This window comes from Piliocolobus tephrosceles, chromosome 2 (genome assembly GCF_002776525.5).
Source record: "Piliocolobus tephrosceles isolate RC106 chromosome 2, ASM277652v3, whole genome shotgun sequence".
NCBI classification, from domain to species: Eukaryota; Metazoa; Chordata; class Mammalia; order Primates; family Cercopithecidae; genus Piliocolobus; species Piliocolobus tephrosceles.
This window is the reverse complement of record NC_045435.1, coordinates 99,757,377-99,782,000: the sequence shown is the minus strand read 5'-3', so window position 1 is coordinate 99,782,000 and position 24,624 is coordinate 99,757,377. Positions and strand designations below refer to the sequence as shown.

Below are 24,624 nucleotides of genomic sequence, written 5' to 3'. Positions count from 1 at the left end.
AGTCTCGCTCTGTCGCCCAGGCTGGAGTGCAGTGGCCGGATCTCAGCTCACTGCAAGCTCCGCCTCCCGGGTTTACGCCATTCTCCTGCCTCAGCCTCCCGAGTAGCTGGGACTACAGGCGCCTGCCACGTCACCCGGCTAGTTTTTTTGTATTTTTTAGTAGAGACGGGGTTTCACAGTGTTAGCCAGGATGGTCTCGATCTCCTGACCTCGTGATCCGCCCGTCTCGGCCTCCCAAAGTGCTGGGATTACAGGCTTGAGCCACCGCGCCCGGCCTCATTATCTTTATTTTTTAAAATTAATTTCTGAACAGATATTAGAAAAGAATTTTAATGAACATAAATCATCACTTTTAACATAATTGAATGTTGTGGAAAAAATTACCTTGCAGAGTAGAAAGGAGGCGCAAGAACTTCTGAACTACTTCCTGCTTCAGAAAGTTTTTATGCAATAACCGGTTTCCTGAGTTCATATACTTCACCAGCTGCTCCAAGACCTTCCTGAAAATGTCGTTTTCACTAGTGGGTCCATCACCATTGCTGAATCCTACAAAACAGCATCAGGTAATGCTTCTGAGTACAGAAATTGCAGCTGTTACAGATTGCAAAAATAACCACAATTCTCCAACCTTCCATATATTCACATGCTGTGCAATATGACTTTGCCACTCCTCCCATCAAGAAGTGGAGCCTCTTTCCCCTCCACCCTCCCCTGATTCTGGACTAGCTTCATGACTTGCTATGACAAATAGTATGCAGTACATGTGATTTTTGTGCCAGTTCTGAGTCTGGGCCTTCAAGAAGCTGACTCTCTTGAGGCTCTGCCTTCATCATGTAAACAAGTCAGGCTAGCCTGCTGAGAGACAAGAGACAACATAGAATAGGAAGGAATCGGACTAGTTGTCTAAACTGAGGCCCTATAGATGTGAAAGAAACCAGCCAACATCAGCAAAGACTACAGACACTTGAATAAGTTCAGTTAAGGCCGTAAGAACAGCCCAGACTAAATTGCTGACCTGTAGGATCAGGAGCTAAATAAATACAAGTTGGTTTTTTGGGTGGTTTTTTTTTTTTTTTTTTTTTTTTTTGAGACGGAATCTCACTCTATCGCCCAGGCTGGAGTGCAGTAGCGTGATCTCGGCTCACTGCAACCTCTGCCGCCGGGGTTCAAGCAAGTCTCCTGCCTCAGCCTCCCGAGTAGCTGGGATTACAGGTATCTGCCACTGCGCCCAGCTAACTTTTGTGTTTTTAGTAGAGGGGGTTTCACCATCTTGGCTGGGCTGGTCTTGAACTCCTGGCCTCATAATCCACTCGCTTTGGCCTCCCAAAGTGCTGGGATTACAGGCGTGAGCCATCACACCCAGCATGCTTGTTGTTTTAAGCCATGAAATTTGGGGTATTTTGTTATGCAGCAATAGATAACTGATACAATTCAGGGAGTGATAGCAGAAAGATGGCTTAGCACACGGCAACATCTAACTACATGTCAACCACCCAAACTTTTATATCTTATTTGCAAGCGGAAAAGGCCAAGTAAGGAGCCATCTCTCTGGCTGAGGAAGGGAAGATAGTATCTTTTTCATTCAACTTATTTGATAAAGTAGTCATGATGAGAAACACCCACTGGCTGGGTGCAATGGCTCACACCTGTAATCCCAGCACTTTGGGAGGCTGAAATGGGTGGACTGCTTGAGCTCAGGACTTCAAGACCAGCCTGAGCAACATGGCAAAACCCTGTCTCTACAAAACATATATACATACACACACATATACATATATATACACATACTCATATATATAAATAAAATACAAAAATTTGCCAGGTATAATGGCACATGCCTGTGGTCCCAGCTACTCGGGAGGCTGAGGCAGGAGGACTGCTTGAGCCCAGGAGGTTGAGGCTAAAATGAGTAATGATTACACCACTGCACTCCAGACTGGGCAACAGAGCAAGACCCTATCTCAAAAGAGAGAAAGAGAGAGAGAGAGAGAAAGAAAGAGAGAAAGAAAAGAAAAGAAAAAAGAAAGAAAATAGTCACTGATGAAGTGTTGGAAAAAAGACAAATTTTTTTTATTAGGTATCAAAAACTATTCTTAATTAAAATGGAATCTTACTGAACAGATAAGGGAGCAGGACTGGACATTTATTTTCACACCAAGTGAAAAGAGCCTGGCCCAGAGTAGCACTATCATGGTTGTGAAGAGACGAATGAATGTTCAATGTGATGTTCTACCAGAGTGGGAATACTTTAAAAGAGACAGGCTATTTGAAAATAGGAAAAAAAAAATTAAGAGCATCCTTCAGTCACGTTCCCCAGCAGTAGACACTAGATTTGCTCATGATTTTTTAAGGAGGAAGTTTATTAAGAAGGAAGACCAGTAGGGGAGTAGGAGAAGCACAATAAGGGTGAGAGAGGAAGCCAAACTCACGTATGCACTCAGGCAAAGTCCCACAGAGGGTGGCCTCAGCCTGATCCCACAAGAAGGCTCTGGAGTGTGAGTCACACTTCAGAGAGGTCCCTCTGCAAGGCAAAGGAAATGGGTTTTCATATTCTCACATCTATCAGTCGCTAGCTACAGGCTGCCTTTGGACAATATAAATTCCCAGACATTTCTGGTTTAAAAAGAAGCATAAGCAAAACAGCCACTATAAGCCCAAAGGCGGTCCCTTGAAAACAAGCCTTGGGTGCTGACTTTTCAAACTGCACACACACCAATGTCAGGGGGCACCCAGAAATGGTAAAAGGGATCCAAGGGAAGCCAGACAGAGCTCTCCAACATCTGCCACACCTTCTGACACACATCTGAATTACATTACAATAAATCAAGTCAGAACACCAGAAACATACACACATCCACTTCTGGGGCAAGTACTCATTGCCCACTCTAATCAAGAGACGTTCAGGTGCCAGGCAGAAAGAGGATCCACTATAGCATCATCCTCCAGAGAACAGAAAATGATAATCATTTGGCAAAGAAAGACCCACATCACCTTGGCTGGAAGCTCACTGAAATAGAAATCGTATATAGTAAAGTAATATCTGGCTAGCATCCCTGGACTTTGTCCTCCCATCTTCATCATGAAATACCTATGAAGACACAAAAAACGATGAAAACTCACAGTACAGGAAAAAAAAAAAAAATAGGACCTTTAGTAAAAGATAAACTTCCTTCACTATCAAGCTGATGGAAACTTGCTGCTTGTCTGCCTGATAAAATATTTGCAAAAACATCATTCTTCCCCTAGGAAAATAAGTTTAGTAAAAAACTCACATGAAAATGAACAGAAACATACTAAGCTCAACAAAAGAGACAATTAGATGCAGCTGCATAATAAATACATGATTACATGGTTCAGACTTGTTAAGAAGACAGTTATAGATGAGCAAAAGATTCAAACATCAGGAAAGAAATCAGAGAATGATACAGATGGAAAGTTGCTAAATACTGACAAATGGTATCCCTTGGTAGGAGGTCTGTGGGTGACTTGTTTACTTCACTGATCTTTTCTGATTTTGTTTCTAAATTTCCATTAAGCTTAAAAAAAGTCAAAAGAAACATCAGGAAACAAAGTTGCTTATGCATTACAATCAAGAGTTTTTTAAAAGATGACTACATAAGTACTGAAAAACAAAAGACTGAATACAAATGTGCTAACATGTAATTACAATAAATTTGCTTTTACATAAAACTATACTTTTACAAAATTTCAACAATGATCACATTTAGCAAATACAGCAGGTCCTCAAATAACATTCCCTTCAACAGTTTCATTATAATATGGATGAGAAAACAAATTGGGTCCCCACCAGGGACACTGTGTGGAGTTTGCACGTTCTTCCCATCTTTGCATGGATTTCCTCTAAGTACTCAGGTTTCCTCCCACACCCCAAAGATGTGCATGATAGGTAAACTGGCACGTCTCAATTGTCCCAGTCTGAGTGAGTATGGATGTGAGTGAGTGAGCCCTGCAATTGAATGGAATCCTGTGGAGGACTGGCTCCCACGTGGCTCCCTGAGCTGCCAGAATAAACTGGCCACCTTCAACACTGAACTGGAATAACTGGGTAAATAAATATCTTACTTGGTTTTACTAACGTTTCTTAAATGTATGTATAGCTCACATTTATTTCCATGTTTAATATTAGATCTTTATTTAGAAGTTTGGTGACGTTTTTGTGACCAAAACTATGCCCTAAGAACTTAACTCTTGTTTGTTATCAATTAACCTATGGTAAAACTGGTTTTGTTATACATCATTTTGCTTAAAGTCAGTTTTCCAAGAACCTGTTAATAATGTTAAGTGATGACTTACTGTGTATATATGCAGATTTGAAATTACAAATTAAAAGGCTCTTCTGAAGTTGCAACCATAGTCAGAAGTAATAGAAAATAGAAATAAATTATTTCAAAGGAGGTTTCATTTTTGTCCAAAATCTTTTTATAAGGTTTAAAAAGCAAAACTGTTAGGTTTTATTACACACATTTTTATCAATTTAAATTTACATTCTCATTGCATTTTATAAAATAAAATATAAATATATAACTAAAAATGCGTGGAGTAAGACTAAATGACCATATCACAAATACATTAATTTTTTTCTGGCAGGTACAATTACAGAGAATTAATAGTTTCTTTTCTACATTTCATAAATTTTCTAAATATATAAAAAGATTGGTTTTATAAAAAGGAAGAAGTATGACAGACATCCTTTAAGTCAATACCCCACGCCTGCATTAACTGAAAACAGGCACTGTTCTGGTGCTGAGCACAGCAGAAAGCAGCTGGCTCCCCACTGGAGGACCAGAGAGACGAGGTTTCAGAGGCCTGATGTAAGCTGACTCGAAAGGCCAAGAACTAGTAAGTCAGAGAGAAGATCACAAACAACTGTGAGGAAAACAAAGGCTCCAATCTTGTGGTTCTTGGTCCTAAGGAAAGTGCTGAGCAGCAACAGCAGGTAGAGAAAATGGACATGCTGCCATCTGGTGGTGGCTGTGAAAACTGGATAAAGACAGTTCTGTAATCTTGACTATTTAGGACTAAAGCCTTGCTCCTCAAAGTGGTCCCTGGCGTGCCCTGGCAGCTAGTGAGAAATACAGAATCTCAGGTTCTGCCCTGAATCTGCTGAATCAAAAGGTGCATTTTAGCAGGCTCCCAAATGATTCGTGTACATGTTAAGATGGAGAAACACTGGTTTAGAGAACAGCAGAAATATTTAGCAAGACCCTTTATTTCTCACCTAGATGCCAAAGCAGCCCCATCCTAAGAGATGAGGACCACTGTTATCAGCAAAATGGGGTACAACAAACTTGAGGAAGAGTCAAGGGAGAAAGTATCTTTCATCGTGGTCTGTAAAGTGGAATGTTCATTCATCTGGGTGTAAAACAACTCATATCCTAATGTTATTTTGTACTCAGGACTATAGATGCGAAAAACAAATGTTAGGCACAGGTACAGCTCCCTAGCAGCAGCTCTTCCTAAAGATAATGCTTCCATCTGTCCCTTTAATGGATTAGGACAGGGAAGGATTAAGGTCCATAAAAACAAAGTGGATCCTCCTTCATTCCCATGGCCCTGCGCCTCCTCCTTTGATTCTCCCATAGTCTCCTCAGCTACTGTTCTGGATAGAAACACCTTCTGGGAGCTAAAGTCTAAAGCTACATTATCCCATACATGGCCACTAACTTACATAAAATTACAGTTAATTAAATAAAATTAAATGTCTGGTTCTTCAGATGCACGAGCCACACACATTTCAACTGCTCAACAGTCACATGTGATGAGTGGCTATCATATCAGACAGAATAGGTGTAGGACATGTCCGCCATCTAGGAAAATTATACTTCATGGACATGGTCTAGAAAGATCCCCCAGCCCCCTCCTTAGTGGGGCTTTAAACTTTGTGCCATCAGTAAAATCTTAGAAAAAATGTATGCGTGTAACTCTGTACAACTCTCTGGATGTATAAAGGAACAGTGACATTCAGTATATAATTTCATTTGAAGATCATCACCTATGGAGTTCACATAGGCTTTAGGCTTCTCCATGAGTTCTACTGCTGGGCCAGGAGCCGCGGCTCACGCCTGTAATTGCAGCACTATAGGAGGCTGAAGTGAGTGGACCACCTGAGGTCAGGAGTTGGAGACCAGCCTGACCAACACAGTGAAACCCCATCTCTACAAAAAATACAAAATTAGCCAGGCATGGTGGTGTGTGCCTGTAATCCCAGCTACATGGGAGGCTGAGGCAGGAGAATCACTTGGACCCAGGAGACGGAGGTTGCAGTGAGCAGAGATTCTGCCATTGCACTCCAGCCTGGGCAACAAGAACAAAACTCTGTCTCAAAAAAAAAAAAAAGAGTTCCACTGCCTAGAATACTTTGGGAAATGTACGACTCTACCTTGCCAGCCCTTCCTGATTAACTTATCCTCTTTATAGATTTTATTTTACTAGTTCCTTTCACTCACGTTTCTCTATAGTCTTTCAGTATTCCTCCAGCACAGCAAGAAAATCTTTGTGACCAATGGTCTGGAAAACTTTACAGAAATCAAACATCCAACAAGTTTACCATTGAGTGTGGAAGGCTTTAGGCTTGACTGCATCCACTACAATCACAGGCTACCTGGTGAGCCGAATGGCAAGCCTAGAACAATGAACAGTCCTCTCATGCATGCTTTTCTGCCAAGCAAATACAGGTGAATTCTAATGAGTGAAAAGGGGACACGCTGAGATTCTACTAAGTCTTTTCCCTTGGTTCCAAACCCGGGTCACATTTAACTGGTGAAGGAGAGAGAAAAGAAGCAAGAGCAAGAACCTTGCCTCAGAAGACAAAGCATTTTTAGGATTAACAGATATTCAAGGATTGTATTAAACAAAGAAACTAAAAAAAAACACCTAAAACCTTAAAAATTAAACCAACATGAATGACTTAGGTCAAAGACTTTAACACTAAATAGAACATACACAATATTCTAAGAACTGAGATTAAAATTAATAGAAGATAAAATTTGCAGGCCAGCACAGTGGCTCACATCTGCAATCCCAGCACTTTGGGAGCCCGAGGCGGGCGATCACCTGAGGTCAAGAGATCAAGACCAGCCTGGCCAACATGCTGAAACCCCGTCTCTACTAATAATACAAAAATTAGCCGGGTGTGATGGTATACACCTGTAATTCCAGCTACTCAGGAGGCTGAGGCAGGAGAAACGCTTGAACCCAGGAGACAGAGGTTGCAGTGAGCCGAGATCGCACCACTGCGCTCCAGTCTGGGCAACAGGAGCGAAACTCCATCTCTTAAAATATATATATATACACACATAAATATATACATATATATGTTGCAAACAAGTCAGCCATTTTCTACCACTAAGTAGTAGTTCTTCTTTTGCTGTTATTTTAAAATCTGAAAATTCACTGACCTGTTTGGCTACTTGCAGTTTCTCAAATCATGGAAACCATTCTGAAACTGAGATGATATGCATAAGCTCTCAAAAAGCATTCCACAATAATCTATTCATTATACTACCTCACAGAATAAATTAGTATTCCTAAAAACAGGAGGTCATTTAAAAACTAAACACGGTATGTCAAAGCTTTGAAAGAACACCCATGAAGTGGGGGGGGGGAGAAGAGGGCTCTACCCCTCTCTCCTGTTCTCACAGTCTCATAGAAATGACACCTTTAAAATAAATAATTAAAAACTAAAACATAAATGGGGAAATGGAGTTGAGGGAGAAGTGTTTTAAAAAGCAGCTTTAATCTCCCTCACATAAAACTTTTCTTACTCCGGCAACTGCAATAATCTACAGCCTGACAGACTATCTCTGACCCCAACACATGCCCTCTTCAGGTTGCCTGCAATTTGCTGCCCACTTGCACATTCAAGGGAGGGAGTGTTTCTAGGGAAGCACATTTAAATAACTGCAGGAAATGCATGCTAACCAACTATTAAGTATTAATCAATCCAGTCCTTCAAACATAAATACAAACCATCCAAAGATCAGAAGATAATTAGGGAAAAGGAATAGCACAAAAGAGAAGCAAGAAAATGAGTCAGGTCAGGTACGGTGGCTCGCGCCTGTAAGTAATCCCAGCAATTTGGGAGGCCGAGGCAGGTGGATTACTTGAGGTCAGGAGTTCGAGATCAGTCTGGCCAACATGGCAAAACCCAGTCTCTTCTAAAAATACAAAAAGTAGCCGGGTGTGGTGGTGTGCACCTGTAATCCCAGTGATTCAGGAGGCTGAGGCAGGAGAATCGCTTGAACCTGGGAGATGGGAGGTTGAGTGAACTGAGATCGGATCCCCAAAAGTAACATTAATAATTCAGGGAAGAAAGGAGAAAGTTTTTTTTTAACAAGTTATTTGCTTTTTTAAATGCAATTCAAGAAGATGTGGCAAATATAAAACATGAATAAGCTTCTATAGATAAGAAACAATCAGAACAAAAAGAGTTCTCGAAATTAAAACTATAATTTTCCAAATTAAAAAATGCAGCGATGGACAAGATGAATTATAAAAGTAGAAGCTTTAGACAAATTTAAAGATCTGGGAAGAGAAAAGGACATAGAAAGTGGTAGGGAAAGGTACAGAGACATATATTATAAATTCAAGAAGCTCATCCATTTAATAGCAGTGGCAAAGGGAAAAAGAGATTTGGATGGGAACAAAATAATAGAAGATAAATGCCTCTGGGCTAAGAAAACAGAATGCAAGGGGCCAACAGGTGCCAAGCCAGAAGAATGAGGAAGGACCCACATCTAGATACATATAGGGAAATTTCAGGACTCCAAGGACAGAGAAAATTCTAGAGGGGGAAAAAATGAGACTGACATCAGACTTCTCTCAGCAGTAGTGGGGGCTAGAAGATAATGAAATAATTTATACAAAGTTGTGAGGAATAAGGTTTTACAGTATATTTCATAAAACTAAGACAGCATAGATACTGATGAACATAACAGAAAAGGCTACCATTAAACTATGACATGTCATTGATTATAAAACACATTCCCATTTCAAAGATGTTAAAATTTTGCAGGTGGGGAGGCGGGGAGTGTAACTTACTATTGATGAAATAACAATGCCTATATTCAGACAAATTATCCATCAATATGAGGATAAAAGAAAGACATTTTCAAAAATTCTGTAAGTCTACTATCTATGCCTCCTCCATGAAAAACTTACTTGACCAAGTACTCCAACATATCAAGGAGGAAATCTATGTGGATAACAGTACCATAGGAGTCATGTATGAGTGTTAGAACTACAAGAAGTATAAAAATATATACATGTTTCATTAAACTGAGATGCTTAAAGAGGATCACATTTAAAGAGCAAAGTTTTCAGGACATTTGGTGATTCCTTTCTATGGGTCTGCCCATGCTACTAGTTGTGGAAAGAGTAACATTTACATAATCTTACTACCATGCAAATGTCATTCACTAATTTGCAATTTTTAGAAGCAATCTGTAGATGAAGCATGAAAAACTCAAGAGTTAAGAAATAGAATATAAATAACATAAATAGCATTACTAGACAAAACCCAACAAATGGGAGTGACACAGCCAAGCACTTCATCTTTTACGTGGTCTTGTCAGCAGATGCTGTCCAAAATTGATAAATCAAGAAATAGAGACGTATGCGTATTTTAAATTGTTGGCCATAATTGTTTCTAAGGAATAGACTTCATTTTTGTTATCTCATATTGTAATTTTTTTCCTTTTTTTGCTGTGTACATGCATGGGGAAAAAAAAAAATCACCCACACTGTCCAAAGGTGGACTTGGAAAAGTTCCCAGAATGTCATAGCATCTCTCTAAATAAGAGCTGTCTCGTTCTACCTTTAAAAAAAAGAAAAGCAAACAAGTTTTCCAAAGATTGGTAGGTCTCACTTCTATATATATACCAAAAAGAGATAAACTGATTTATATCTAATGTCACAGAACCAGTTTTATCCCCCCCAAAAGTTAATACACTGGAAGCTGTACCTGATAGGTCCTTAGAACACGTAGCTAGCTTTTCCAAGTGACTGTTGATTTTCTCGATGGCTTTGAAGTTCTTATTCCTCTTCAGGACATCCACAACAGACCGAGACTGTTGATCCAGCAAAGTGGGATCTGCCCCAAAGCGCAGGAGCATCTGCACATCCTCTGTTTGTCCTAGGGCAGGCCAAAATGAGAAGGGGGGTTTGTCGTGGTTCCTTCCATAAGATGTCCCCATGAGTGCTCTTCTTCTCAATCTCCTCCCAAGCAGCCCAGGGCAAAAGGACTAGGGTCCTCTGTTTGTGGAGCCTCAACTGCTAGCCTCAGGTAGTCCACCCAACTCCCTGAAGCAAGGAGTTCTGTGGAGAGTGGGAAGGACAATAGCTTTCAAGAGGTTCAGAAGTGCGCTTCTCTCTACCTTTCTCCCCTCTCCTTGGTAACAAGCAAGGAGAGGGGGAATCTTGTTACTAGGCAACAGTTACAGCTGTAAGGATAACATCAAGCTGTGACTTCAGATTTCTTTATTCCCTAGAGAGGAAACAAAATATTCTTCCAGGAGAAAAGTCTGCCTGGAGACAGGACATGAAAGCAGTGATTGCTTTGGCATCAGGGGCTGTTTTGTCACTGTTACCACCCTCCTAGCCCCAACTCTCTGGATGCCAACTCCATTTGCTGCTCTGATGTATCTATTTGCCAAGCATCAAGGTATGTCTGTGGTCACAGATGCAACTGTTTGCAGAATGAAACAGGTATATCTCCCTGGGGGTACACAGACTTAAATGGGCACAGAAAGTTAAATGAATCAATGCCTAATCTCCAACTTCCATATGTAAGCTTTCCTAAAATTCACCTCCTGAGAAGGCAACTGCCCTTCTCCCACTTTACAAAACAAAAAACAAAATTAAGTCATATTTCCTGCCCATCGAGAATCTCACTGTGGTAGGTAGAATTCTAAGCCCCCAAGATTTCTGACCTGCTGTGCATCCACACCTTTTCCCAGTTATTCAATCAAATACTAGCCTGGGTCCTGCTGTGATGAAACTTTGCAAATGAAACAAAGGTCCCAAATCAGTTTACCTTAATATGGGGAGATTATCCAGAGAGACCTGACCTAATCACATGAGTCCTAAAGGTTAAAGTTCTAGAGGTCAGAGATTCAGAGTATGAGAGGGATTTGATGCACAAGAAATTCTCCTCTGCTGGTTTTGAAGATACAGGAGACAGGACAAGGAATGTGTGTGGCCTGCAGAAGCCAAGAGCAGCCTCTGGCTAATAACCAGAGCAGCCTGTAGCTAGTAACCAGCAGAGAAACTGGGATCTCAATCAACAATGGCAAAGAACTGGATTCTTCCACAACCATGTGAGCTTAAAAGACGGCCCAGAACTCCAAATGAGAACATAGTCAAAGCCAACACCTTCAGCCTTGCAAGACACTGAGCAGAAAACTCAGTCACATCATGTCACTCTACTGACCTAGAGAACTGTGGGCTAATAAATGGGTGTTGTTTCAAGCCACTAAGTGTATGGTGACACAGCACAACTATAATATACTGCCCCAAAGGAAGTTAAAAACTCCTTACCTCCAAGGTATCAACCCAAAGGACAATTAAAACTAACTGATACCTGCAAAACCTCTTTTAAAAGGCACTACATAATCTATCCTTACCTACTTCCCCCCAGAATTTTATTTTTATGTTTAACAATTACAGAAATTTTACTATATTTATGTTGTTTTGATAAGCTTCATATTGGTAATTAGTAATAATTCAATCCAGAAAAAAAGTAATGCTTACAGCCTTACAATCACAGAAATGTTGGAAGGACATCATTTCCATTCTATTAAATACAAGTAAAGAAGTGAGGTAACAGTTTTATTTTAAAATATCCATGTGTACAAAATTATACAAAATTCCACGTCAACTTAAATACCTACAGAGAGGTACACAGATTTTCAAAATTCTTTAAGGGGAAAAGGAAGCAAAATTTGAAAACCGCCAACAAATTAGACTTATTTTTTCGTCTCGTCAGTATCCATTCTCCCTTTTTCTGAGAACCACCCAGTTTTCCTTTGAGAAAGCACCTCCTCTCTCTCAGCCTTACCTGATTTGATGGTGTGAACACCAGACAGACAGACACACACCCCTGTGACAACCACATTCTCTACCATTTCACCAACTCCCAGGTCCAGGGGCTAACACTTAAACAGGATCTGGCCACTCAGATCATTCTGTTCTTCAGGCTCTATCCCATACCCTCTTCCAGGGGCTAAATCCTGTCCAGGGCCTTGTCAGTCAGATCATTCCATTCTTCTGGCTCTAGTGATTCATTGGTTCATAGAGGACATGTGACCAAAGTCAGGTCACTAAGACACACTAGGAGGACTTATTATACTCAACTATTGGGAGGAGGCATCCTCCTTGACTGAGATTGACAAATTGGCAGAAAGTAAGCCTGAAGGTTCTGGCGGCCTTAACTGAAAGGCAGCCTGTCTAAAAACAAAGCTAACAGAAAGAAGAAATAACCACAAATCGCTATGGATGAAAACAAACAAACACAACAACTCTCCCAACAACACTTTCAAAATGAACATATCAAACTTGATTTTCATTAGAACGTAATTATTTCTTCACACAAAGGACTAAGAGGCAAGACAGACTCTTGAAGACAGCTTTGGAGCAAGCAACTGAACCAAACTCTGGAGTCTTCAGTCATATGAGACAATAAATTCTCTTTCTTGCCTAAACCGGTTTGAATGTAGCTTCTAACCAAGACACATGCAATGATCCAAACTCACTTCTTCAATTTTAGGAGCTAACCATATCTAGACTTGGGTTCTGCTGCTGCCCAGCTCTGGTGAGTTCCTGAGCCCCTGCCGTCCTGGGCCTCTCAAATCTGTATGCACCAGAGCCAAAGAGACCATTGTAACAACAAGCACCCACCAAACTACAAACAAAGCTGAAGATTTCTAAGGCCCAACTGATGCTGCAATTTTTTCAAATGGGTTTAAAATTTAGGCCAACTTAAATAATCTGGAGAGTTCTTGATTCTCTATGTACCAAAAAATACTTAAGAAGGAGATAATAAACTCAGTGTTCAGGCAACATTTCTGGGGTTTAAGTTATCAATAGCTTTCAAAATCCAAATACATACCAATATGCTAGCACATCTTAAACATATATGCTTTTACTTGTACATCATAAAATATTTGCAGAAAAAAAAATCTAAGATATTAGTAACATTCATTCCTTGGTGCCTAATGGACAGAGAAGAATAGAGACCCTTGATGTATACATTTTGTACCTTTTGATTTTTTAATATATTTAAAATTTAAATAAAATTAAAATATATCCAAATAAATAGCATGTACAATTCCTTCAAACGAGCAACTTCTTAACTAGGAAATCATCCTATAGATACAACCCCACTGATTCACAAACATGTACGTAAAAGAATGGTCTCCAAGCATTCAATTGCAAAATGAACTAAAATACATTTAACCATCTATCAGTATGAGCTGCTAAAAAAATGAAACTGCCATGCCGATACTATTAGGGAAAGATGACTAAGATACATTGTTGCTGAACAGAATGTACAGTGTACCTACATTTATATTTACAAGGGAAAATACTGGCATTATAAAAATACATTACTGGCAAAACTCACAAAAAAATGTTTTAGTAGTTGATTTTGTAGAAAGAGATTTATCACATTCTTTGAAAGCATCTGAATTTTTTAAAGGCGTATAAAACTATGAAACTATGTATTGACCATCGTTCACCAGTATTTTAAATAATAAACGATATACAGTTGGATAACATTCTGATTAATACCAAGTTGTTTTTCCTGGCTTCTGCTGAACCAGGAAAAGACTGAGCGTACATGTGAAGAATGAGTTGAGGTAAAGAAAAAACATGTGAGTCAATAGTTTAGATCAGGGGTCCCCAAACCCCCAGCTGTGGACAGGTGCTGGTCAGTGGCCTGTTAGGAAGTGGGCCTCACGGTAGGAGGTGTATGGAGGAGAGCGAGCATCACCGCCTGAGCTCCACCTCCTGTCAGATCAGCAGCAGCATTGGATTCTCATAGGAGTGCAAACCCTATTGTGAACTGCACGTGTGAGGCATCTAGGATCTATATTGCCACTCTTGAGAATCTAACTGATGCCTGGTAATCTCAGGTGGAACAGTTTCATCCCAAAACCATCCTCTTCTCCCACCCCCAACTACACCCCACCATCTGTGGAAAAATTGTCTTGCACAAAACCAGTCCCTAGTGCCAAAAAGGTTGGGGACCGCTGGATTAGATTACAAGAGTTTGTTCACTCATTTACAGCTGCAGGTCCTAAACTGCCAACATCTCTAACCATCTGATTAGTTTCCATGAGCCACATCTTAGATATTCCATGAATCATGACCTTTTAGTCAATGTAGCAACAGGGATTTCAACTTACATGTTCTTACCTGTAAGTGAGGGCTACACAACTAGAATACATGGATACCAGGAGGGAAACAACAGACACTAGGGCCCACTTGAGAGTGGAAGGTGTAAGGAGGGAGAGGATCAAAAACAACACTTATCAGCTACTATACTTATTACTCAGGTGATGAAATGATCTGTACACAAAACCCCTATGACATGCAGTTTACCTATATAATAAACCTACACATGTACCCCCCGAACCTAAAATAAAAGTTCAAAACAAAAAATAAAGAAAAAAAATGGTTCACTCAAAGAATCTTTTTAAATGCCCATTTAACTGTCTTGTTTAATTAAAACATACTAGGATTTTCCTAGTTTCCTCATCCTGGATAGGGAGGCTGCTGGGTTGTTGGCAATAATAAAATTTTTCTTTAAGGAATTTTGCTAACAAACCATTGCATTTTTAGATATAAATGCTTTTAAATTATCAATTTAAATTGCCTGATTAATTAGAATCATTTATTTCACTTGATACACATGGCTTCAGGAAAGTTTTCAATTTACCTGGAAGTGACTTATCCCTTGGGTTGCTCATAATGATTGCATATTAGAAACATGGGCTTCCCTGTGACTTTTGTTCTGGCAATTGTTTAAAGAAAAAGAAAGAAAACCATTTACATATACATACACAAAACAAAACAACCAGAATGATCCTCAGGCTTATGAGAAGCCAAGTTATGATTAATGACTATGAGAATTTCCCCCAACATTTAGAAAATCTGTTCTCTACTGCAGAGGAAATAATATACCATGGTATCGAATGTTCTTTACTGATAAAGGAAGCAACTACAGAGAGCTTTTGTTTCTTTGTTCAAAGTAACCAGTGCTATTGATGAAAAACACAACAACAAACCCAACAACTCTTCCAACACCATTTGAAAATGAACATATCAAACTTGATTTTCATTACAATGTAGTTATTTCTTCACACTAGTAAATGAAAAACCAAGACCCAGATTTTATATTTTATATTATACACACACATCATTATCATCATCATCATCATCATCATCATCTTCTGGACAAGAATGCCAAGTTAGTCTTTCTTCATAAAAAGCAATTACAATTTAAGAAAAATCCACACTTTTCTCTTTTGCCAGCATCAAGTTGGCCTCATTTGAATCTTTCCATCTCATGAGAAATATCGATTCTCCATTGCTGCCTGTGGCACCAATTATTCTTTCAGGATTAAGACCTCTAGCAAGCCCTCTTGGTTTCTCAGCAGCATCATTTTCCTTCTTGGATTTGCTGTCATCAGATTTACTGTGAGATAAAGTATTTTGTAATTTCTTTACTTAATTTGGGAATTAATAAATGCTTCAATTAACTCTGGAGAATATAAATTTTCTTCAGGTAACCAAGCATTGTTTCACGATGTTCTTCCATCTACAGGTCTGTAGCATCTGTAAATTCCTTCCACTTGAAGAAATAGCCACTTTCCCTTTCACTACATATCAATCTACTACTTTTTCCACCACAAATTCTCTAACTTTTTTACTCTTTCCATTCTGTTTTTTTCCCCTTGTTTGCAATGTAGTTTAATTGGAGGCCATTTTCTTATTACACACTTGAAGAGCCACTATTCACTGCCTCTTAGCAGTTCTGGGTCATGGGTCTGTGGCATCTCCAACCCTGTGCACCTTAAGCTCAAGCCAGATCCAATGAACTTTTTTTTTATCAAAAGCATGAACTTTCAATATTTTCCCCCTTTAAAATATTTTTTCAGTTGAGATACAGCTCATATAACATAAAATCCATTCTTTTAAAGTGTATTATTTGCCCGGGTGTGGTGGCTCATGCCGGTAATCCCAGCACTTTGGGAGGCCGAGGCAGGCAGATCACCTGAGCTCAGGAGTTCAAGACCAACCTGGCCAACATGGTGAAACACCGTCTCTACTAAAAATACAAAAATTAGCCAGGCGTGGTGGCATGTGCCTGTAGTCCCAGCTACTCGGGAGGCTGAGGCAGGAGAATAGCATGAACCCGGGAGGCAGAGCTTGCAGCGAGCAGGGATCACACCACTGCCCTCTACTTGGGTGACACAGTGAGACTCCATCGCAAAAAAAAAAAAAAAAAAAATTAGCCAGGCATGGTGGCACATGCCTGTAGTCCCAGCTACTTGGGAGGCTGAAGCAGGAGAATCACTTGAACCCAGGAGGCAGAGGTTACAGTAAGCCGAGATCACATCACTGCACTCCAGCCTGGGCGACAGAAGGAGAATCTCTCTCAATAAATATAAACTGTATAATTTAATTAGTTTTAGTATATTTCTGAAGTTGTACAACCATCACCACTATCCAATTCCAGAACATTTTCATCACCTCTAAAATAAATCTCATACACGTTAAGTTGTTCTCTACTCCCCTTCCCCAACCCCTGGCAACCAGTAATCTACTTTCTGTCTCTAGGATTTCCTTATTCTGGACATTTCATATCAACGAAATCATACAACATGCGGTCTTTTTTGTCTGCTTGTTTCACCTAGCATAACACTTGCAAGCTTCATCCGTGTTGTAGCTTGTATCAGTACTTCCTTTTTATGGTTGGATAATATTCCCTTGCATGGATATGGCATATTTTGTTTATCCATTCCTCAGTTGACAGAGATTTGGGTTGTTTCCACTTTTCTGGCTATTGTGAATAATGCTGGTATGAATAACCATGTATAAGTTCTTATTTGGGCATGTTTACATTTTTTCTGGTATATACCTATGAGTGACATATTTGGTCTTTCCGTTTAACTTTCTGAGCAACTGTCAAACTGTTTTCCAAAGCAGATGCAGCATTTTTCTTACCCACCAGCAATGCATGAAGGATCCAAGTTTTCCATTTCCTTGTCAACATTTGTTATCTTTTTTTATTTTAGTCATCCTCGTGGGTATAAAGTATACTGAAAAATTTTAAACTGGTTTTTAGAAAGGTATTCAAAGACGCCTATAACACATGAATAGGCAAAGAGATAAATAGAATAAAACAAAGTTCAGCATCAGTGGCATCTCAAATTACTGAGGTTAAGACAGACTTTTAAATAAATAGTACAGAGACAAATAGGTAATCATTTGGAAAAAAGTAAAGCTAGATTCTTACAATAAACTACAATGGACCAAGAATCTAAATGTAAAAAAATGAAACAGTACAGGCACCTGAAGACAATACGGGTGAGTTCCTCTTTAACTTTGGTGTAAGGAAAGACTTTGTAACTCCAAATCTGGAGGCAATAAACAATAGATTGATAAATTTGACTATATAAAAAGAAAAACAAATTGCATGACAAAAAACACCAAAGTCAGAAGACAACTGACAAACTGGGAGAAAATAATTGCAATATATACCACGGACAAAAGGTAATGAGCAAAGAATTCTTAAAAATTGAGGACAAAAGACCAAAAACCATATAGAAAAATGGGAAAGAGACATGAACATATATATAATTCATAGTAAAAGGTATTAAAATAATTCTTTTTTTTTTTTTTTTTTTTTGTGGTGCTTTCTGCTCTGGATGTGAGACGGAATCTCGCTCTGTCACCCAGGCTGGAGTGCAGCGGCCTGATCTCAGCTCACTGCAAGCTCCACCTCCCGGGTTCACGCCATTTTCCTGCCTCAGCCTCCTGAGGAGCTGGGACTACAGGCACCCGCCACCTTGCCTGGCTAGTTTTTTGTATTTTTTAGTAGAGACGGGGTTTCACCAGGTTAGCCAGGATGGTCTCGATCTCCTGACCTCGTGATCCGCCCATCTCGGCCTCCAAAAGTGCTGGGATTAGAGGCTTGAGCCACCGTGCCCAGCCTAAAATGATTCTTAAACACATTCTTAAAAGTGCAACCTCACACTTAATTAGAGAAATGCAAATTAAAACTATACTAAAAAAACAATTCTCACCTATGGGATCAGAAAACTTTTAAAAATAAGAACAAATTCTACTGGTGAGACTGTTGTGAGAGAAGCACCCTCACACATTGTTGGTGGTAACTCAAATTGGTACAACCCTCTCCCGGATGAAAAATTGATATTATCTAACAAAACTACATATGCATTTATACATATGAATTAATATGGAATGATTTCCAGGACACACTCTCAGTGAAAAAAATCAGGTGAGGTGCAATGGCTCATGCCTGTAATCTCAGCATGTTGTAAGACCAAGGCAGGCAGATCATTTGAGCCCAGGAGTTTGAGACCAACCTGGAAAACATGGCAAAACTCTGTCTCTACCAATAACAACAAAAAAATAGCCAGGCATGGTAGCACATATCTAGTCTTTGCTACTCAGGAGGCTGAGGTGGGAGGATCGCTTGAGCTTGGGTGGGTGAGGCTGCAGTGAGCCAAGACTGCACCTCTGCATTCCAGACTGGGTGATAGAGTGAGACCCTGTCTCAAAAAAAAAAAAAAAAACCACACACACACAGAGAAAAGAAAAGAGAAGAAAGAAAAAGTAAAGTGACAAGGAGTAACTACACAACATAACTCTTCACGAAAAAAAGAGAAAAAGGAGGTATAAGAAAATGGCATGTGTGTGCTCATTGCTGCAAAAGAAATCCAGAAAGAATAGGCCTGAAATTAAAGAAACTGATAATCTATAAGACTGGATGGGCAGGGGGCAGCAAGGAGGAGGAAATGGAAATGGCCAGGGAGCAAGGATGAGAAGGAAGTGACATTTTTCTAAGCCAATTTTTTGTTAAGTTCTGAGGCCCTTCATATACCCAAACTATAAACAAAATCAATCAGGATGTGGGGCGAATCAAAAAATGGAACACAATCACTAAAAAAATGAGTCTGAGTGTTCTACAAATTACTAACAAAACCATAGTAAAGGGGGTGGGAAAGAAAAGAACTACCAGTATCTTAAACGGATGCTCCAAGGCTAAAGACAAAAAACACTGAATATAAATGAACATAAAATGAATATAAATCTAGTCAGTAAATGTGTTTCCCACAGAGGTATTATGGGTTACCTAGTCTGAAACTCATAGACTGAGTAAGTATAAATATACTGTAGATGAACAATGTTACAAATGAAAAAGACTGAATGATCATGGTGTTTGGACTGGAATCAGAGGTATCAGTATAAACTCATGGTTTTTAACATAGACATACGCAGAGAGATACAATAATACAGATCTACAACTGTATTATTGATGTACATCTGTATTATACAGATCCTACATCTGATTATATACTACTTCATCAGTCAGTGCACATACACGTATGTCCTAGCTCTTATCTGCCGAGAAGTCCTAGAAACAAGGACACTCCGCTTAGCAATGGCATACCTAGTACCAGATCTTGTTTCCTCTAACATCCTCCGACAGGAACCAGGGATCCTTAGAGAAGTGGATGATTCCAGGGCTGGGACAGGGAACACGCAATATGAACGTGGAACACCTTATGGTGTCTGAAAGTAAGGAAGTGCTCAAATAAAGATGGGGACTTTTTGAAGGAACACAGGGGCCAGTCTGAAGAATGCCTTATGGCTAAAGCTGGAGCAATGTTAGCAACAAAATAAATAATCATAGCATTGGATTTTATCCCATGGAATAAAATAAATATCCGAGTCCATACTGAAATCATTAAATAATTGAATATACAGGGAGAAGGAACAGCTCTTCATTACAGAAGAATTCCAAGAAATAGGGTGGGCGTGGTAGCTCACGCCTGTGATCCCAGCACTTTGGGAGGCCCAGGCGGGTGAATCGCCTGAGGTCAAGAGATCGAGACCATCCTGGCCTACATGGTGAAACCCCACCTCTACTAAAAATACAAAAATTAGCTGGGCGTGGTGGCACGCACCCGTAATCCCAGCTACTCGGGAGGCTGAGACAGGAGAATCGCTTGAACCCAGGAGGCAGAGGTTGCAGGGAGCCCAGATTGCACCACTGCACTCCAGCCTGGAGACAGAGCGAGATTCTGTCTCAGGGGGCAGGGGGAATAAAATATTTCAAACAATAAATGTAGACAGAAAGAAGAAAAACTTTAGATCAACATTAATCAAAGACCATAGTAATATCTGTAGCTCTCAAGATCTACCAATGGATAAAAAACTTAGTGGGCAGAAGTTTGAGGAGAAACAGGGTATGTGCACAGTTTCAAAGTATCTCCTCCAAGATACTCATTAACTACAAAAGAAAAGATAGTAATTTTAGAGTGGAGAAGCCCCACACATCACACCTTGACCAATAACCAAGGTTAATATAAGAATTATTGACATCATGAACCCCTTGGTACAATTCACTGAGGACACAAAATCATTTCTGTAATATTGTTACCAAAAACACGTAACTTCATTCCAGTCATAACAGAATATCAAACAAACCAAAATTGATAGATAGTCTACCAAATAACTGACTACTACTCTCCGAAAGGGTCAAGGTAACAAAAGGCAAGGAAAGACTGAGGAATAGTCACAGACTACAGAACACTAAGGAGACAAAAACTAAATGCATTGTGGGATCCTGGAACAGAAAAGGTACATTAGTAAAAAAAGCTAGTAAACTCATATGAGGTCTGTATATTAGTGGACAGTATTATATCAATGTTAATTTCTTCATTTTGATAATTACACTTTGCTTTTATTTTATTTTTTAGAGACAAGGTCTCAGTCAATTGACCAGGCTGAATGCAGCAGCATGATCGTAGTTCACGGCAGCCTCGAACTCCTGGGCTCAAGCCATCTTCCCGCCTCAGCCTCCTGAGTAGCTAGGACTACGGGCCTGTGCCACCACACCCAGCTAATTTTTTTATGTTTATTTTTATAGAGACAGGATCTCACTATGTTGCCCAGGCTGGTCTCAAACTCCTGGGTTCAAGTGATCCTCCCACCTTGGCCTCCCATATTGCTGGGATTACAGGTAGGAGGCACTGTGCTGGCCTAAACTTTGATTATGTAACATGCTAACTTTATGAGGAGGCTGGGTGAGGGGAGTACAGAAAATCTCTGAACTATTTTTGCAACTTTTCTGTAAGTCTAAAATCAGTTCAAAATAAAACATTTAAAAAAATAGAGACAAGATTTTCCCTGATGAAAAAGAGGAAGATGAAGAGGGTTTGGGAGAAAGCAGAAGAAGGAGAAGGGGCCTGTGAGAGGTGAGAAGCCTCCTTCGTTGGAGATCATAGTGGAAGCCTATGTTGACATCTATACGAAGGAAGAAAAGGTCCTCTTTTTTTTTTTTTTTCAGGCAGGAACTTGCTCTGTCACCCAGGCTGAAATGCAGTGGCGCGATCTTAGCTCACTTCAACCTCTGCCTCCCAAGTTCAAGTGATTCTCCTGCCTCAGCCTCCCGAGTAACTAGGACTACAGGTGCCCACCACCACTCCCAGTTAATTTTGCCATGTTGCCCAGGCTGGTCTCAAACTCCTGGGCTCAAGTGATCCACCCACCTTAGCCTCCCAAAGTGCTAGGATTACAGGCGTGAGCCACCACACCCAGCCAGCCCTCTCTTTACTTTACATTTTATCCTCCCAACTTTCAGAAAGTTAGGGTTTCTGTATTAGAACTAGTATAAAATTGTTATTCTAAGCTACATACAGGTTAGAGTCTAAGCCACATATGGCTATAGAGCACTTGAAATGCATGAGATGTGGTGAAAGGAGTGAAACACATGCTAGATTTCAAAGACAGTACAAAACAAAAAATAAAGAGAAAAATGGCCGGGCACGGTGGCTCACACCTGTAATCCCAGCATTTTGGGAGGCTGAGGCAGGCAGACCACAAAGTAGGGAAATCGAGACCATCCTGGCTAACATGCTGAAACCCCATCTCTACTAAAAATACAATAAATTAGCTGGGCATAGTGGCACGTGCCTGTACTCCCAGCTGCTTGGGAGGCTGAGGTATGTGTTGACAGCTACAGGTACTACTATGGTCTTTGATTAATGTTGATTTAAAATTTTTGTTCCTTCTGTCTATGTTTATTATTTTGTTTTGGTTTTTTTTTTTTTTTTTTTTTTTGAGATGGAGTCTGGCTCTGTAGGCTGGAGTGCAGTGGCACAATCTCAGCTCACTGCAAGCTCCACCTCCTGGGTTCAAGCGATTCTTCTACCTCAGACTCCCGAGTAGCTGGGACTACAAGTGCGTGCCATTATGCCACACGCATGTCAAGAGACCTGGAGATGTGTTTTTTGCAAATCAAAGAGTCAGACAGGAAGTATTTTTTCTTGAAGATTTGCAGGGTAGAGATATGCAAAGAGAGCACAATGATTGTTGTGGCACATTCTTTAACCATAAATTACTAGGCTAATGTTAGGTTTAGCACAGTGGTATGCTAAGACCCAGTTCATATCAGTTCACAAGAGCCAATTGTTTAATGTCCAGGAATGTTGCAAGCTGGTTGATAAAAATTATAATTAAAAAAATTGTATGACAAACAAAACCCATCACTTCCTAATAATTTTTACTACATTTTGCTATTATCTATGATGAGGTTTCTTTACTTCTATCTTAATATGTATCTGTATGATAAAAATAAAATATAACGTCCTACCACACATCTCTTCCCAACTCTGTGTTGCATGACATCACATTGGTAGCATGAATTATGCCACTATGGGAGTATTTCCATGCTTGTCCAACCCATGGCCCACACAAATTTGTAAATTTTCTTAAAACATTATGAGATTTGTGCACGGACCTTCTTTTTTTTTTTAAACTCATCAGCCATCTTTAGTATTACTGTATTTTATGTGTGGCCCAAGACAATTCTTATTCCAATGTGGCCCAGGGAATTCAAAAGATCAGACATCCCTGATTATACCATGGAACTCAAGAAATGCTACAATTCAGGGCTTTTCTCTTGAAGAGCTAGTTGTTTGCCAGAATATCACTGTCTTTAAGAAGGGACTAAAACACAGAGAACATCAAAAGAACAGATAATAAATAACAAGGGTTAGGATGTGAAGAAGCTGGAATCATCATACACTGCCGGTGAGACTGTAAAATGGTACAGCCACTTTGGGAAACAGTCTGGCAATTCCTCAAAAGGTTAAACATAGTGTTACCATATGATCCAGCAATTTTCTTCCTGGGTATCTAGCTGGGAAAAATGAAAACAAATGCCCTGTACACAAATATTTACAGCAGCATTATTCATACTAGCCAGATAGTGGAAACAACCCAAACACACGTCAACTGAAGAACGAATAAACAAAACATGGTGTATTTATACAATAGAATATTATTTGGCAAGAAAAGGGAATTAAGTATTGATTCATTCTACAACACGGATAAACCTTGAAAATATGCTGGTGAAAGAAGCCAGTCACAAAAGGCCTTATATTCTATGATTCCACTTACATGAAATATCCAGAATAGGCAAATCCATAGAGACAAAAAGTGATGGTTGCTTAGGGCTTGGGGATGAAATGGAATGACTGCTAATGGATGTAGGGTTTCTTTTTAGGATAAAAAACGTTCTAAAATGTACTGTAATGATACTTGCACAGCTCTGAATAGATCAAAAAGCACTTAACTGTAACAGGTAAATTATATAGTATATGAATAACATTTCAATACAGCTCAAAAATCCACAGAACCCTTCTCCTTTGCTTCCCTAGATATAAGTTCCTAGGTCCCAGTTCAGTGGGAATGACATTAGAGAAACAAGCCTCGCTGGGCTCCTCCTGAGAGATGCTGAAGGGAGGACAGTTTCCTACGAGTAACCACCAGACCAGAGGCCCCCAAAAGAAGGCCTTCAGGCTGATTCTAGTTCACAGGCATGTTTAAATCTGAGCAGAAGCTGAAAAATCACAAGATTTCACAGTTTTAAAAAATCCAGATTTCTGGCCGGGCATGGTGGCTCATGCCTATATCCCAGTTCTTTGGGAGGCCAAGGCAGGTGGATCACTTGAGGTCAGGAGTTCAAGAACAGCCTGGCCAACATAACTACTAAAGTTACAAAAATTAGCTGGGCATGGTGGTGTGCACCTGTAGTCCCAACTACTCGGGAGAGGCTGAGGCAGGAGAATCGCTTGAACCCGGGAGGCGGAGGTTGCAGTGAGCCAAGATGGTGCCACTGTTCCAGCCTGGGTGACAGAGCGAGACTCTGTCTCAAAAAAAAATACAGATGTCCAACATCTCTTGCCATGAGAAGATGACAGCCCAGCCTGGTTCCTATGATCAGCTCCAGGCTGCAGCAGCAGCACAAGCTCCTCACCACTCCCTGTCACCTCCCTTCCACAGAGG

The 24,624-nt window shown here is 40.0% G+C and overlaps 1 protein-coding gene and 1 pseudogene across 2 annotated transcripts in view; both read right to left on the bottom strand.

Annotated features, from left to right (window-relative positions):
- TRANK1 (tetratricopeptide repeat and ankyrin repeat containing 1) overlaps positions 1–24,624 on the bottom strand; it is a 128,693-nt gene that overhangs the window by 38,497 nt on the left and 65,572 nt on the right. For both annotated transcript variants that reach the window (XM_026454883.1, XM_026454884.1), the window contains exons 9-10: positions 9,983–10,153; positions 385–546 (exon numbers count right to left, since the gene is read on the bottom strand). In XM_026454883.1, coding sequence (XP_026310668.1) covers positions 385–546; positions 9,983–10,153 — 333 coding nt within the window. The remainder of the gene's footprint in view (positions 1–384; positions 547–9,982; positions 10,154–24,624) is intronic.
- Positions 13,583–16,005, bottom strand: LOC111523231 (annotated as a pseudogene).